Below are 12378 nucleotides of genomic sequence, written 5' to 3'. Positions count from 1 at the left end.
AGTGGGAGGGGAAAGGGATGAAGGGGAGAGAGGTGAAGAAAAGGAGGGCAGATTGGGGAAGGGGTCAATGAAAAGCAAAACACTTCTGAGGAGGGATAGGGTGAAAGAATATAGAAAAAAGAGTAAATATCAAGGGGGAGGGAATAGGATGGAGGGTAGTCCAGTTAGCAACAGTAACTGTGAAAGTAATGATGAGCAGAATGCTATCAGAAGGACTTATGAAAAATGCAATCCATCTACAGAGAAAGAACTGATGGTATATGAATACAGATTGGGGGCAGCTAGGTGGCGCAGTAGATAGAGCCCTGGAGTCAAGAGTACCTGAGTTCAAATCCGGCCTCAGACACTTAACACTTACTAGCTGTGTGACCCTGGGCAAGTCACTTAACCCCAATTGCCTCACTTAAAAAAAATAGATTGAAGTATAATTTTTTTTGTTAGTGTCTCTTTCTAAAGTTATTTTGTCTTTTCTTTTACAACCTGACTAATGTGGAGATGTTTTGCATGACTGCACATGTATAACTTATATTGAATTCCTTGATTTCTTAAGGAGGGGAGGGAAGGGAGGAAGAAAATTTGGAACACAAAGCTTTAAAAAATCAGTGTGGGGGCAGCTAGGTGGCACAGTGGATAGAGCACTGCCCCTGGATTCAAGAGGACCTGAGTTCAAATCTGGCCTCAGACACTTGACACTTACTAGCTGTGTGACCCTGGGCAAGTCACTTAACCCCAATTGCCTCACACACACACACACACAAATCAGTGTAAAAAAAACAACTTGGTTTTAACATGTAATTTGGGGAAAATTCTAAATAAATAAATTAATAAAAAATTTAACAAACAAACAAATATATATATATATACACACACACACATACACATATATAAAGAGTTGCCATTTTTGTGACCCACTCAGATGCTGAGAATGATGTGAGAGCCTGGGCTACAGCCGAAGGTTGGAAAACTTCCTTTCCATTAATCTTGTGATTAAAATAATTCAGGGGTTGAAATCCAGACCTGGAACTCTCTGCTCAAAGACAGTAGACAGGCTGGTGTCAGAGCTTCTCTTTGTAAGCCCCTCCGTCATGAGATCAGTTCAGCCCAGGAATTGGCTATGAGTTAGATCTAACCTGGACACAGGGCTCACTTGAAGAGTTTTATGATTGCATGGGATTGTAGGGTTGAGAACTGGAAGATACCTTACTGACCATCTAGTAAAACTTCATTTTTTTTTACAGGGGAGGAAACTGAGAATCAGAGAAGTTAACTGTCTCCAGTAAAGTCACACAGCTATTAAGTTAGCAGAGCAGCCTGCCCCAGACTCAGTACAAACCATTGGCTCCCCAAACCCCCTGTAATTCTTATCTGGTCAAGCACCAGTGTGTTCTATCCTGACCTCAGGAATTCCATTCATCTTTGCTTGCCAACTCTCCCCTTCATTCCTCTCTGGGGGAGAATCTCAGGTTTTATACTCTAGCAGGCAGGCTGTTAGTCAAACAACAGATAAGGAAGAGGTAGAAATTTGGGGTGAATGCTGGGAACAGAGAGAAGCTATGAGATAACCGATTGACTTCAGACTGATTTGGAAATGAATGTCAGACCTGGAAGGGATTTTAGAGAGTGAGTCTAAACTTTTCATTTTACAAATAGGGAAACTGAGGTAAAGGGGGGGGATGATTTCTTTAAGGTCATAGGACAAGCCAGTGGTAGACCTTGTCAAGTAATCTGATACCATATTGTTCCCCTTCATCAAGAGAGATGAACCCTGACAGCTCAATTTAGCATTAACTTTGACCCCTGATTATAACTCTCCTTACCCACGTCCAATTCCACCCCAACCAGTCCTGGATCAGTAGTAGGCCCTGGATCAGCGGGAACGACCCCCACCACACACCTCCTTATACACACACACACACACACACACACACACACACACACACACACCTTTTAGGTCCAGGCCGACACAGATTAAAGTTGAAAAGAACTGCCAGTCTGGAAAAATACCCATAGACAATCCCTCCCTCCAGGGCAGGAGCTCAGAACCTTGGCAAGCTGTGCCACCTGCCCCGCCCTCTCCCCACTCCCTGTGGGTGTGGGCTGGCCCTTCGGCTGCATAAAGGCTCCAACAGCTGCGGCAGCTGTATCTAGAGGACGCGGGGAAGCATCTCAACAGGCACATTCCTCCCAAGGATACAGGCCCCGAGCCCGCCAGATATTGCCCGCTGCAGCCCAATCAATCAGCCAGCCCCTTCAAGATGGCCAGCAAGAGCTTCCAGGACCTAAAGAAACAGGCAGAGGGCACTGCCCAGGAGGCAGGTGAGAGATGATGAGGGGAGGGGGAGAGGACACAGCTCCTGTTTCCTCATTCAGGGGCAGGATCAGGGAGCCTAAACTCAGCTGTTATGTTCAGATGTTACTTCCAGGACTAGTGAGGGGAAAAGGCAGCCTGAGAGTTCGGCATGCAGAGGGCAGGTTTATTTCTTCTCTGCTCTGCCCAGCCTAGCCCTGCCCTACTCTCTTGGAGGACAGAAAGCTGGTCCTGCTTGGTCCCCCTGCTAGAGAAGCTGCTCTCTTACAGTGACCAGGCTCCTTCTGCTGAGCCAGATAGGATTTGAAAGAAGAGATACCTGGAGACCTTGCTCGCTCTATCCCAGTGCCCATGGGGGGCACTTGGTCAGTGAGTGCCAGGGATTCTTGGGGACCAGGCCAACTGTCGATTCAATTCCAATCTCCAGAGTTGTCTGTGGGTCTGGAAGCTGCCCCTCGAGATGCTGGGAATGTGGGAATCCCTTTCTTAATGTTAGGAATTACCCGTTTGGTGTACTTACAGCCAAAGTTCCCCAAGTGAATATGGTTCTGCAGGAAATCTTGGGAAAGGGCATCAGTAGGATCCCTTGAGCACTGGGCATGATTAGGATAGGCTGGCAGCTCTCTGGCCCAGCTCTGATGCCAGTGGCAAGCCAAGAACAGAAAGAGCAGAAACAAGTACAAAGAAGGGAAGGGGGGTGTGGAGGGAGGGGAAGGCAGATACCAGAGGTTGCAGAAACCATAGACCAAAAAAGACAAAAAGTTTTGTTGTTGCTGTTTAGTGGCTTTTCAATTTTGTCCAACTCTTCTTGACCCCTTTGGGGGTTTTCTTGGCAAGGATACTGGAGTGATTTGCTGTGTCCTTCTCCAGCTCATTTTTTACAGAGAAGGAAACTGTGGCGAATGTTAAGTGACTTGCCCAGGGTCACACAGCTAGTAAGTGTCTGAGGTCAAATTTGAACTCAAGCCTTCCTGACTCCAGGCCCAGTGCTCTATCCACAGCACCACCTAGTTACCCCTAGTTTTCTAGAAAGAGTTTCAGGAAGGTGAAGGGAAGACAGCAGAAACCCATGGTGTGTGTAGGGTGGGGAAGAAGGGGTCATCTACAGTGCTATGTTAGAATGTCCCTTGCCAGTGAACCAGAGGGAGGATCCAGAGGCAAGGAAGGAAAGAAAGGAGCCCCAGCCTTTGGGAGCACCTGCAATGGCTACCCCCAATAACAGCAGCCATTGTGTGCGCAAGACATGACTAGATTTGGGGGAGCTTGTTTTTTAGTTTTTTGACTCAGAAGCCCACGTTTGCTAAGATCACAGCACCTCTGGATTCATCTAGTTGGAGCTTATTTGTTCATCCCAAGCCTCGGTCAGGGGTGACATTCCTCTCAGGCACCAACAAGTAACAACTGAGATGCTAATGCCTTTGTAACTATAAAGCGCCATATAGGTCCCAGCTAAGTCCAGTAATTTATTTCCCCTTTGGCTCTAACTCTGCCGGCCATGGGAGGTTTTCCCAAAGTTCCATTCTTGATGTTTGTGTTCTTTTTGATTCCTTTCCAAAAACTCCCCGGAACTTTCCCACTCCCAACCCCCCAAGAAGAATGGGGAAACTTGGCTCCCCTGAAAAGCAGAGTCTCCTGGGGATGGGCTGCCTGCCTGCCACTGCTGGCTTGAAGTTCAGATGCCATTCCTCCTCCCCAAAGTACTGTTTGGCACACATTCATTTATTTTTTAAAATGAAGTAAACTCATTAATTTCCTGGTAAGAACTGCCCTCTTGAAATGAGTGTAGGCCACCAGGGATTTGGCCAATCTGGAGTCCCTAAGGGCAGGCAAGGATTCAGGGAAGGGCTATAATTTAACCCTTTAAGGGAAGGGTGCATTTATTAAGAACCTACTATGTGCCAGGTACTATCTGTGATAATTGCTTTTACAGATATTGCCTCATTTGGTCATCATAACAACCCTGTGAGGTAGATGCTATTATTAGCCCCATTTTACAGTTGAGAAAACTGAGACAGATAGAAATTGACTTGCCCACACAGTTAGTGAATGTTTGAGGCTGGATTTGAATTCAGGTCTTTCTGACTCCAGAGTTAGCTATCAATCCACTCTACCACCTAGCTGCCCTTTAGGGATAGTTTCCCCATTAGTCCAAATGGGTAGAATTCTTCCCTAATACTGCCATCCAAATAGGAAGAGGAAATAGTGCTAGATAGTCCCCCTCAATGAACTGAGCTAGTTTTGGACACTACGCTTAGGGATAAAATCAAATTTTCACACACACACACACACACACACACTCACTCACTCTGTGTTCCCTTCCTGTGTGCAGATATCTTCTATGCTGGACCTCCTGCTGATTCCTAGAATCAGAGAATTGTCACCTCTTCAAAGGATTTTAGAGATCCCCTCATCCAAACTTTTCATTTTAGAGAAGAAAACAAACTCAGAAAAGTAAAGTCAATTGGCCTAGGTCACATAATTCATTAGTGGAAGAGCTGGACATAGAATCTCAGTCTTTTAATTCCCAGTTCCTTCTTGGCTCCTTCTGTTAGGCTAAGGCAAAGAGGGAGTTACAGACAGGGTCAGGAAGAAGATCCAGGAACCAGTTTAAGAAGGCCTCATCATGAGAAGCATCACATTCTGCTGTTTCCAGAGGAGTCATAGCCTTAACCCTGGTTTAAAGGGCAGGAGTGTACTTTCCAGGCTTAAAGGACTGTTGGATGTAGGGTACATAGAGGACCAGCTCTGTACCCCCCAATGCACATGGATCAGTGTTTGGAGGGGTGCTTTCTGCCACATCGCAACTTCCAACTACCAACACAAATGCTATTACCTTGCACCTGTGTTGTATGTGACTTGATTTGAATGTATCAATTTGTATATACCTTGTCTCACCCCTTAGACATAGAATTAAATGCTCCTTGAGGGCAGAAACTGTCTTTTTCTTTTTCCTTTTCTTTCTTTGTTTCTTTGTCTCTTTTTCTTTTTTTCTTCATTTCTTCCTTCCTTCCTCCCTCCCTCTCTCTCTCTCTCTCTTTCTATCCTTGGATCTTAGCACAGTGCCTGGCAAATAGTAATGTTTTAATAAATATTTGTGGATGATTAATTGATCAAAATGCCAGGAATTTTTTTTTTAAATTTCAATTCAACAAACTAAGTGTACAAGCCAGGTTCTCTGATAATACAAAAGGACAAAAAAAAAAGAAAAAAAGGAATTCTTGCCCTCAGGGAGTTTACATTCTACTGGGGGATAAAACACACACACACAAGCTAGTCAATTCAAATAATATACAAAGTAATACAAAATTATTTCAAGAGGGCAGGAGTACTAAGAACTGGTGGGATCCAGAAAGGCCTGCTGTAGAAGGGGCCTCCTAGATTCTGTAGACTCTGAAGAAAGCCCAGATTTTCCACATAAGGATAAGACAGCGCTTAAGACCATAGGTCCTACCCACATGATTTTTCCCCACCACAGCCTCCAGGTCTGTTTGTCCATCTCTAAAATGGGTCTACTCTGTCCCTCACCATCCTCTGCTTTACTAAGGACAGAGGAGCTAACACTTTTAGCTCTTTGAAGAGAAGGCGCTTCCTCTGGTTAAGGTTTTCTTCTTCTTCCACAGATCATTCAGGTGACCTTGTAGTCAGCTCAGTGTAGCACCTTGGGGTCAGGTCTGTTCTTTAAGTTGAGAGAGCCTGTGTTTGTAGAGGTCTCTTACAGACCCTCATTCAGGGTAGAGATAATGGGGTGGTTACAGGAATGCCTGGGTCCAGATTACTGATGCTCTTGTCTGAATGGGATTTGGAGGCAAACCTGTTTATTTCTAAAGCATGAATTCTCTGCCTGGACTAGGCAGTCAACTGCCAAGAGACTCAGCCAAATCCTATCATTTCTGGCCATTGGTCCAGAACAAAAGGGCCTGCCCAGAAATTCTGAAATGTTCTCCAACACCCCCAGCCCTGCCTTCTGTACCTATCATCCTCCTTTCATCCATTGCCCAAGCAGCTAGGCTCCTCATTGTACCCCCTTCATTTCTTCAGGGAAGCAAGTGTCTGAAAAACTCATTCCGTCTAAGGTGTGAGAGGCAGCTAGGTGGCTCAGTAGATAGAGCTCTAGGTCTGGAATTGGGAAGACTTGAGTTCAAATCCAGCCTCAGACACTTACTAGCTTTGTGATGTTAGGCAAGTCACTTAACCTCTGGTTGTCTTAATGGACTGGAGAAGTAAATGGCAAACCCCTCTAGAATCTTTGCCCAGAAAATCCCATGGACGGTATTGGTGCCCTATAGTCCACTGGGTCACAAAGAGTTGGACACAACTGAACAACAACAACTAAGGTAAAAAAAAAAAAGACAATGTATGAATCTTACCAGAACACTTTTTTTCTTTTAGTGAGGCAATTGGGGTTAAGTGACTTGCCCAGGGTCACACACAGCTAGTAAGTGTTAAGTGTCTGAGGTCCTGGCATTTTGATCAATTAATCATCCAGGGCCAGTGCTCTATCCTCTGCGCCACCTAGCTGCCCCTAGAACACATCTTTAAAAGGAGGAAAATAGGAAGGAAAACAAGCATTTATTAAGTGCCTTCTATGTAGCAAACACTTTACAAATATTATCTCATTTAATCCTCATAATAACCCTAGGAGGCAGGTGCTATTATGAAACCTATTTTACAGTTGAGGAAACTGAGGCAGATAGATGTTAAATGACTTGTCCAGAGTCCCGTACCTAGTAAATGTCTAAGGGAGAATTTAAACTCAGATATTTCTTATTCTAGACCGAGAGGTCTCTCCAATGTACCACCAAATGCCTCAGCTTATGTCAAAGGCAATACATAAGCCAAAGGAACGAATGTCTACTGGTAGAATTGCAGTCATAAGGAACCAGTCATAAGGTCCAGAAGGGAAGATAGATATCATCAAATTGGGCTGGGGGAATGGATATCATCCTTAATAGTATATTTTCCAATTATGTATAGTTTTCAACATTCATTTTTATAAGATTTTTTTTTCTAGTGAGGCAATTGGGGTTAAGTGACTTGCCCAGGGTCACACAGCTAGTAAGTGTTAAGTGTCTGAGGCCAGATTTGAACTCAGGTACTCCTGACTCCAGGGCCAGTGCTCTATCCACTGCGCCACCTAGCTGCCCCTATTTTTATAAGATTTTGAGTTCCAAATTTTTTTCCCTCCCTCCCCTCTGCCCTCCCTAAGATAGCAAGTGGTCTGATAAAGGTTATACATTAAAATCACATTCAACAAATTTCCACGTTAGTCATGTTGTGAAAGAAGAATGAGAATAAAGGGGAAAATCCATTAGAAAGAACAAAAACCAAAACCAAAACCAAAAAAAAAAAAAAGTGAAAATCATATGTTTCAATCTGCATTCAAACTCCACAGTTCTTTCTCCAGAAGTAGAGAGCATTTTCCATCACAAGTCTTTTGGAATTGTCTTGGATCAGGGAATGAACATCTTCCAAACAGAATGAGAAAAGTAATTATTAAGCACTTCCTATGAGCCATGTATGTGTTAAATGAAGGAAATACAAATAGAAAATCACAACAATCTCTGCCCTCAGAGAGACCATATTCTTATTGGGGGAGACAAATTATATGAGAGAGTTCAGCTACAAGACGGATGGAAAAGTCCAGAGGGCTTTGGGGTGAATCAGTTGGGTGTAGTGCTCAGTGCTGCTGGGGAGATGAGAAGACCTAATGAACTTCCATCTTATTGGAAGGATTGTAGCTGGTGGCTTCCCACTCACGGAAGGAATATGGATCACCATGTCAACCCTGCATCATCTCTCTCCATTCCTCTGCCTCTACCAACAGTTCTTTTCACATTTGGTCAATGATATTTGTTCCTGAGCCTTTTAGAGAATAGAATACATAAGCCAAAGAGAAGAAATTTAAATTAATCTCTTTCTCTCTTCCCTTCTCTCTCTTTTCCCCTTCCTTCCTTCCCTCCCTATCCCCCCCCTCCCATATCTCTCTCTCTTCATTTATCTATTTCAGCAAATGCTGCATCAGAAGCTGCCCAGAAGGTTGTGAACCAGGCTGCAGAAGCCGGACAGAAAGGTCAGACAATGGGAGGGGATCAAATAGTGGATAGGAGGCAAAATGGGAAAGGGGGGATGATGGTGGGACAGGGAAAAAGACAAAAAGGTGAGTCAGGTAAGGTACTGGTTGCAATTAGGGCCCTTCCCTTTCTAGCTAAAACTTATGGAAACTAGGTCTCGATTTTCATGAAGTTTTCCAGACCAACTGGATTTGCCTAAGAAAATTTGGCTGGTACAACACTCGGGGCAGCTAAGTGGCACAGTGGAGAGAGCACCAGCCCTGGATTCAGGAGGACCTGAGTTCAAATCCAGCCTCAGACACTTGACACTAGCTGTGTGACCCTGGGCAAGTCACTTAACCCCAATTGCCTCACCAAAATCAATTAATTAATTTTTTTTAAAGAGTGTAACACTCAAAAACTTTATCAGTGACATTTTTTTAAAGTAATAAACATTTTTATTTATAGTTTGGGGTTCCAATTTTTATCCCTCCTCCCCTCCCTCTCCTCCCCACTTCCTGAGGCAGCAAGCAATCAGATAAAGGTTATACATGTACAATTATATAAAACATTACCATGTTAGCAGTGACATATTTTAAAAAGGAACTATATAGAAATGGTAGAAATATATGAATACTACAATAAATTGTGGCTGCCACTCAGCCTGTTGACCCAGTTGACAAAGTTGATGTGTACAGGGGAGAGGGTACAACTGGGGATAAAGATGGGGAGAGTGTGTGGGTGCAAGCCAGCCCATCTCTGTACACAGTTCCTACTGCACCAGAAGATAATATAGCAAATATGGCACTTTTACACTGAAAAAGACCAGAAGAAGGGGGACAGCTAGGTGGTACAGTGGATAAAGCACTGGCCCTGGATTCAGGAGGATCTGAGTTCAAATCCAACCTCAGACACCTCACACTTACTAGCTGTGTGACCCTGGGCAAGTCACTTAACCCTCATTGCCCCGAATTTAAAAAAAAAAAAAAGAAAAAGACCAGAAGTGAGTTTGTGGAAATGGGTGTGAATTAGTATGAAGTGGTGCAGTTTTCTTCATTCTCCATGCTTCTCAAAGATATGAGCATTATTAGTAAACCTAAAATTCATGTTCTTCTCTAATTATTCCCAAATATATCAATCCCGTAACAAATCCGAGTTTTCAAAGCATGGTTATAGGAGAATTAACCCTACTATTGTAGAACCTTTGAACCCATTTGGGATCCCTTTCCCCTGTACTGCTGCATCTCTTGCCCTTTCCCCTTGGGGCAGGAGATTAAGCATCACTGACAAATGAAGAACTTGCTCTGTGTTTCTTGTGCCTCGGCCATTTTCATCCATAGGGAAGGATTCTTCTGGGGTGGGGGTGGTTGGATTGGAGCAGAGAGGGCAAGGATTCACCTGTGACCTCTCCCTCATCCCCAGCTGCGGAGCACTTGGTCAAGTCAACCCAGGAAGGCGTCGACAAGACAACAGGTCAGGCTGCAGAAGCCATCTCAAGCTTCGGGAAGAAATACGGGTTCCAAAAGTGATTGCCTATGGAAAAAAGAAAAGGAGTGACCCCTTTCTTTCCTCAGTCCCCAAACCCCAATCCCCACCTCTTCTCCATCATGGTCTCCGTTTAGAAATGCCCCATGGGGCTCGATCTCTTATTAAAATGAATTCCTCTCACGTGGAGGGAGAGGAACCCCAAATGCTCTGTCTTCTCTTTGGACAATTGTCTGGCTACTTGTGACCTTGGCAGCTGTAAACACAAGCTGACCCCTCCGGATGATCGTAGGTGCCATAGAGTCTGTTATTGATTGGAGAAAACATTAGAAGAAGCATATACTGTGCATGTGCTCCCTCCATCTAGGACTTGTGTGCTCCGTGCATATCCAGGACTGACTGCAGGCCAGTCTGGAGACAGAAACGGGGCATATCCCTCCTTGGGAGGGATGGGGAGAGAGGTGGTCTGTAAGATAGACTGAGCTTTGCAAATGTGCCCTGTGCCTAGCTGAAGATGCAGTAGGAGCAAAGAGGAGATTCTAGTGGAAAGTGCATTAAGCTTGGGGTCTGGAGACTTGGGTGGGAGTCCTGACTATGCTACAGTTAACATGGAAATTAAGGAAACAATCAATATAGGAGAAATAAGGTCTTTAATCAGGGCAGAGGAACTATAGCTCATGGTACCTCAAAGCTGGGAAGCTAGGAATACCCAAATATGGGAACAGAGGACAGGGTTTTTATGGGGTAACAGAATAGAAGGGAACCAAAAGATTGCTCTAGTCACTTACAACAACTTAATGTAAATGACCTTTTAACAAAAGAAACAATAGAACAGCTCCTAAATTAAGTATAGGAGCTACTAACTCTAAATAGAAACTACTTAATGTAGGTGGACCCTTTTTACATAATAACTTAAAATCCTAGGAGTAAGCTGGGGAAACATTGGGAGGGGATAAATTGCTTGGGGGAAGGTCCATAAGTCCATGGAGAGTCTGGAAATGACAAAGATTGGTCAGCCCCAGTCAATTCATTTGTCTGGAAAAGAGGGGACTGGGTGGGGAATCAGTTCTCAGTAAATTCTGTAGTTCTCACTACTTACTCACTAGAGTCACTATGTGACCCTAGGTAAGTCACCTTAACCTTTCTGTAAAGAATTGAGCTAGGCTAGAAGCCTCCCAGCTCTGGCATTCCGTGATGCTATAAATAGAGTTTTCCAGATTCCCCCACCCATCCACCCAGGCCACAGGGACTTGGACTTGGACTTGCCCAGCTGTTCCTCAAACCCCACCCCATCACCTTTATATTTCCAGCCTGATTATAATAGGTTCCGCCTCTGAGTCTAGGGCTTTGTTGGAGAGAGTCTCTTGCCTCTGGTGGAAGTTTTTGGTAATACAGTTAGTTATGTAACTCCCAGTGCAGTGAGTCACAGCTTCCCCTCCTTCCTCCTCTCTTCTCTCTGTTTCACTGTCTCTATCCCTCTGTCTCTGTCTCTCTCTGTCTGTCTCTTTCTGTCTGTCTGTCTCTGTCTCTCCCTTCTCTCCCTCCTCCTCCTCCTCCTCCTCCTCTTCTTCTTCTTCTTCTTCTTCTTCTTCTTCTTCTTCTCTCTCTCTCTCTCTCTCTCTCTCTCTCTCTCTCCCCACCCCCCTCCCCTTTACTCTCCCAACTCTTGTTTTGACTCTTCTGGAATCTTTTTTTTCCCTCTAGACATACTTTATGTACTTTTTCTTTTCATTTTTATTTATAGCTTTTGATATAATTTTTATTTCTGAACATTTTCTTCTCCCTCCCTCTCTCTCCCCCTCCAAAACAATTTCTCACAAGGAACAAAAAAGAAAAGGGGGGGATGGGGGAGAGCAATTTGATGAAACTAACCAGAACATCAATGGAGAATGAGATTATATGTCATTTGGAAGGGAATCCTTTTTGGACTCACCACCTGCTCCTCTTACCTCCCAGCCAGAGCAGACTAGGTTTTCTGGGGCTAGTGGTGCAGACACAGAGAGCCAAACAAGACTGGTAGAAAAATCATTCAAACCCAGGCTAATCCTTTCCTCCCATTCACTCGCTAATGTAGCCATTACCACTGAGGTCAACCCACTGGATGGAGGGAGCTTAAATCAAGCTTAAGGCTCGGAGAGAAGATAAAATGGGGTCAAAAGGGGGTTAGAGGTAGAGGACTGTGACACAACGGTGAGGCCATGGGAGGAGTGGGAACCAGAGGAGGACTCGGGGATGCATGGGACCAGGGGAGGGCAGACCACCGGGAACAAAGGAATATGGGGGATTCATTAAGTTACAAGTTAGTGTTTTCTGATCTCTCCAAATCTAGCCAAGGGTTTCCCCTGTTTTCCCCCTTCCTAAACACCCTCTTCTAACACACATGGACAGAATTGTCCCACTTTATCTGTCCCCATTCTGGGCCTGCAAATCTGACTTCTTTGTAGGCTGATCGTCATGGGAACCTGGGGTGGGGCAGCCGCAGGGGATGACTCAGGAGGCAGGCACGGAAGGGTGGGGCAGGACATGGAGAGGCCC

The 12378-nt window shown here is 44.7% G+C and overlaps 1 protein-coding gene across 1 annotated transcript; it reads left to right on the top strand.

The window, feature by feature from the left end:
• Positions 1-2100: 2100 nt before the first annotated feature.
• Positions 2101-10043, top strand: ADIRF (adipogenesis regulatory factor). The gene is made up of 3 exons (XM_043987313.1): positions 2101-2316; positions 8316-8378; positions 9781-10043. Exons 1-3 carry the CDS (start codon positions 2256-2258, stop codon positions 9885-9887), a joined length of 231 nt encoding a protein of 76 aa, XP_043843248.1. The 5' UTR covers positions 2101-2255; the 3' UTR covers positions 9888-10043.
• Positions 10044-12378: the final 2335 nt, after the last annotated feature.

The sequence above is a fragment of the Dromiciops gliroides genome, chromosome 2, assembly GCF_019393635.1.
Source record: "Dromiciops gliroides isolate mDroGli1 chromosome 2, mDroGli1.pri, whole genome shotgun sequence".
Classification (NCBI taxonomy): domain Eukaryota; kingdom Metazoa; phylum Chordata; class Mammalia; order Microbiotheria; family Microbiotheriidae; genus Dromiciops; species Dromiciops gliroides.
This window is presented reverse-complemented; position numbering and strand designations above follow the sequence as displayed.

Excerpts from the sequence above, each read along its gene's own strand:
- ADIRF (XM_043987313.1), top strand. The coding sequence starts at position 2,256 with ATGGCCAGCAAGAGCTTCCAGGACCTAAAGAAACAGGCAGAGGGCACT. Across the intron at positions 2,317-8,315 it reads GGGCACTGCCCAGGAGGCAG|CAAATGCTGCATCAGAAGCT; the intron begins GTGAGAGATGAT and ends TATCTATTTCAG. Across the intron at positions 8,379-9,780 it reads TGCAGAAGCCGGACAGAAAG|CTGCGGAGCACTTGGTCAAG; the intron begins GTCAGACAATGG and ends CCTCATCCCCAG.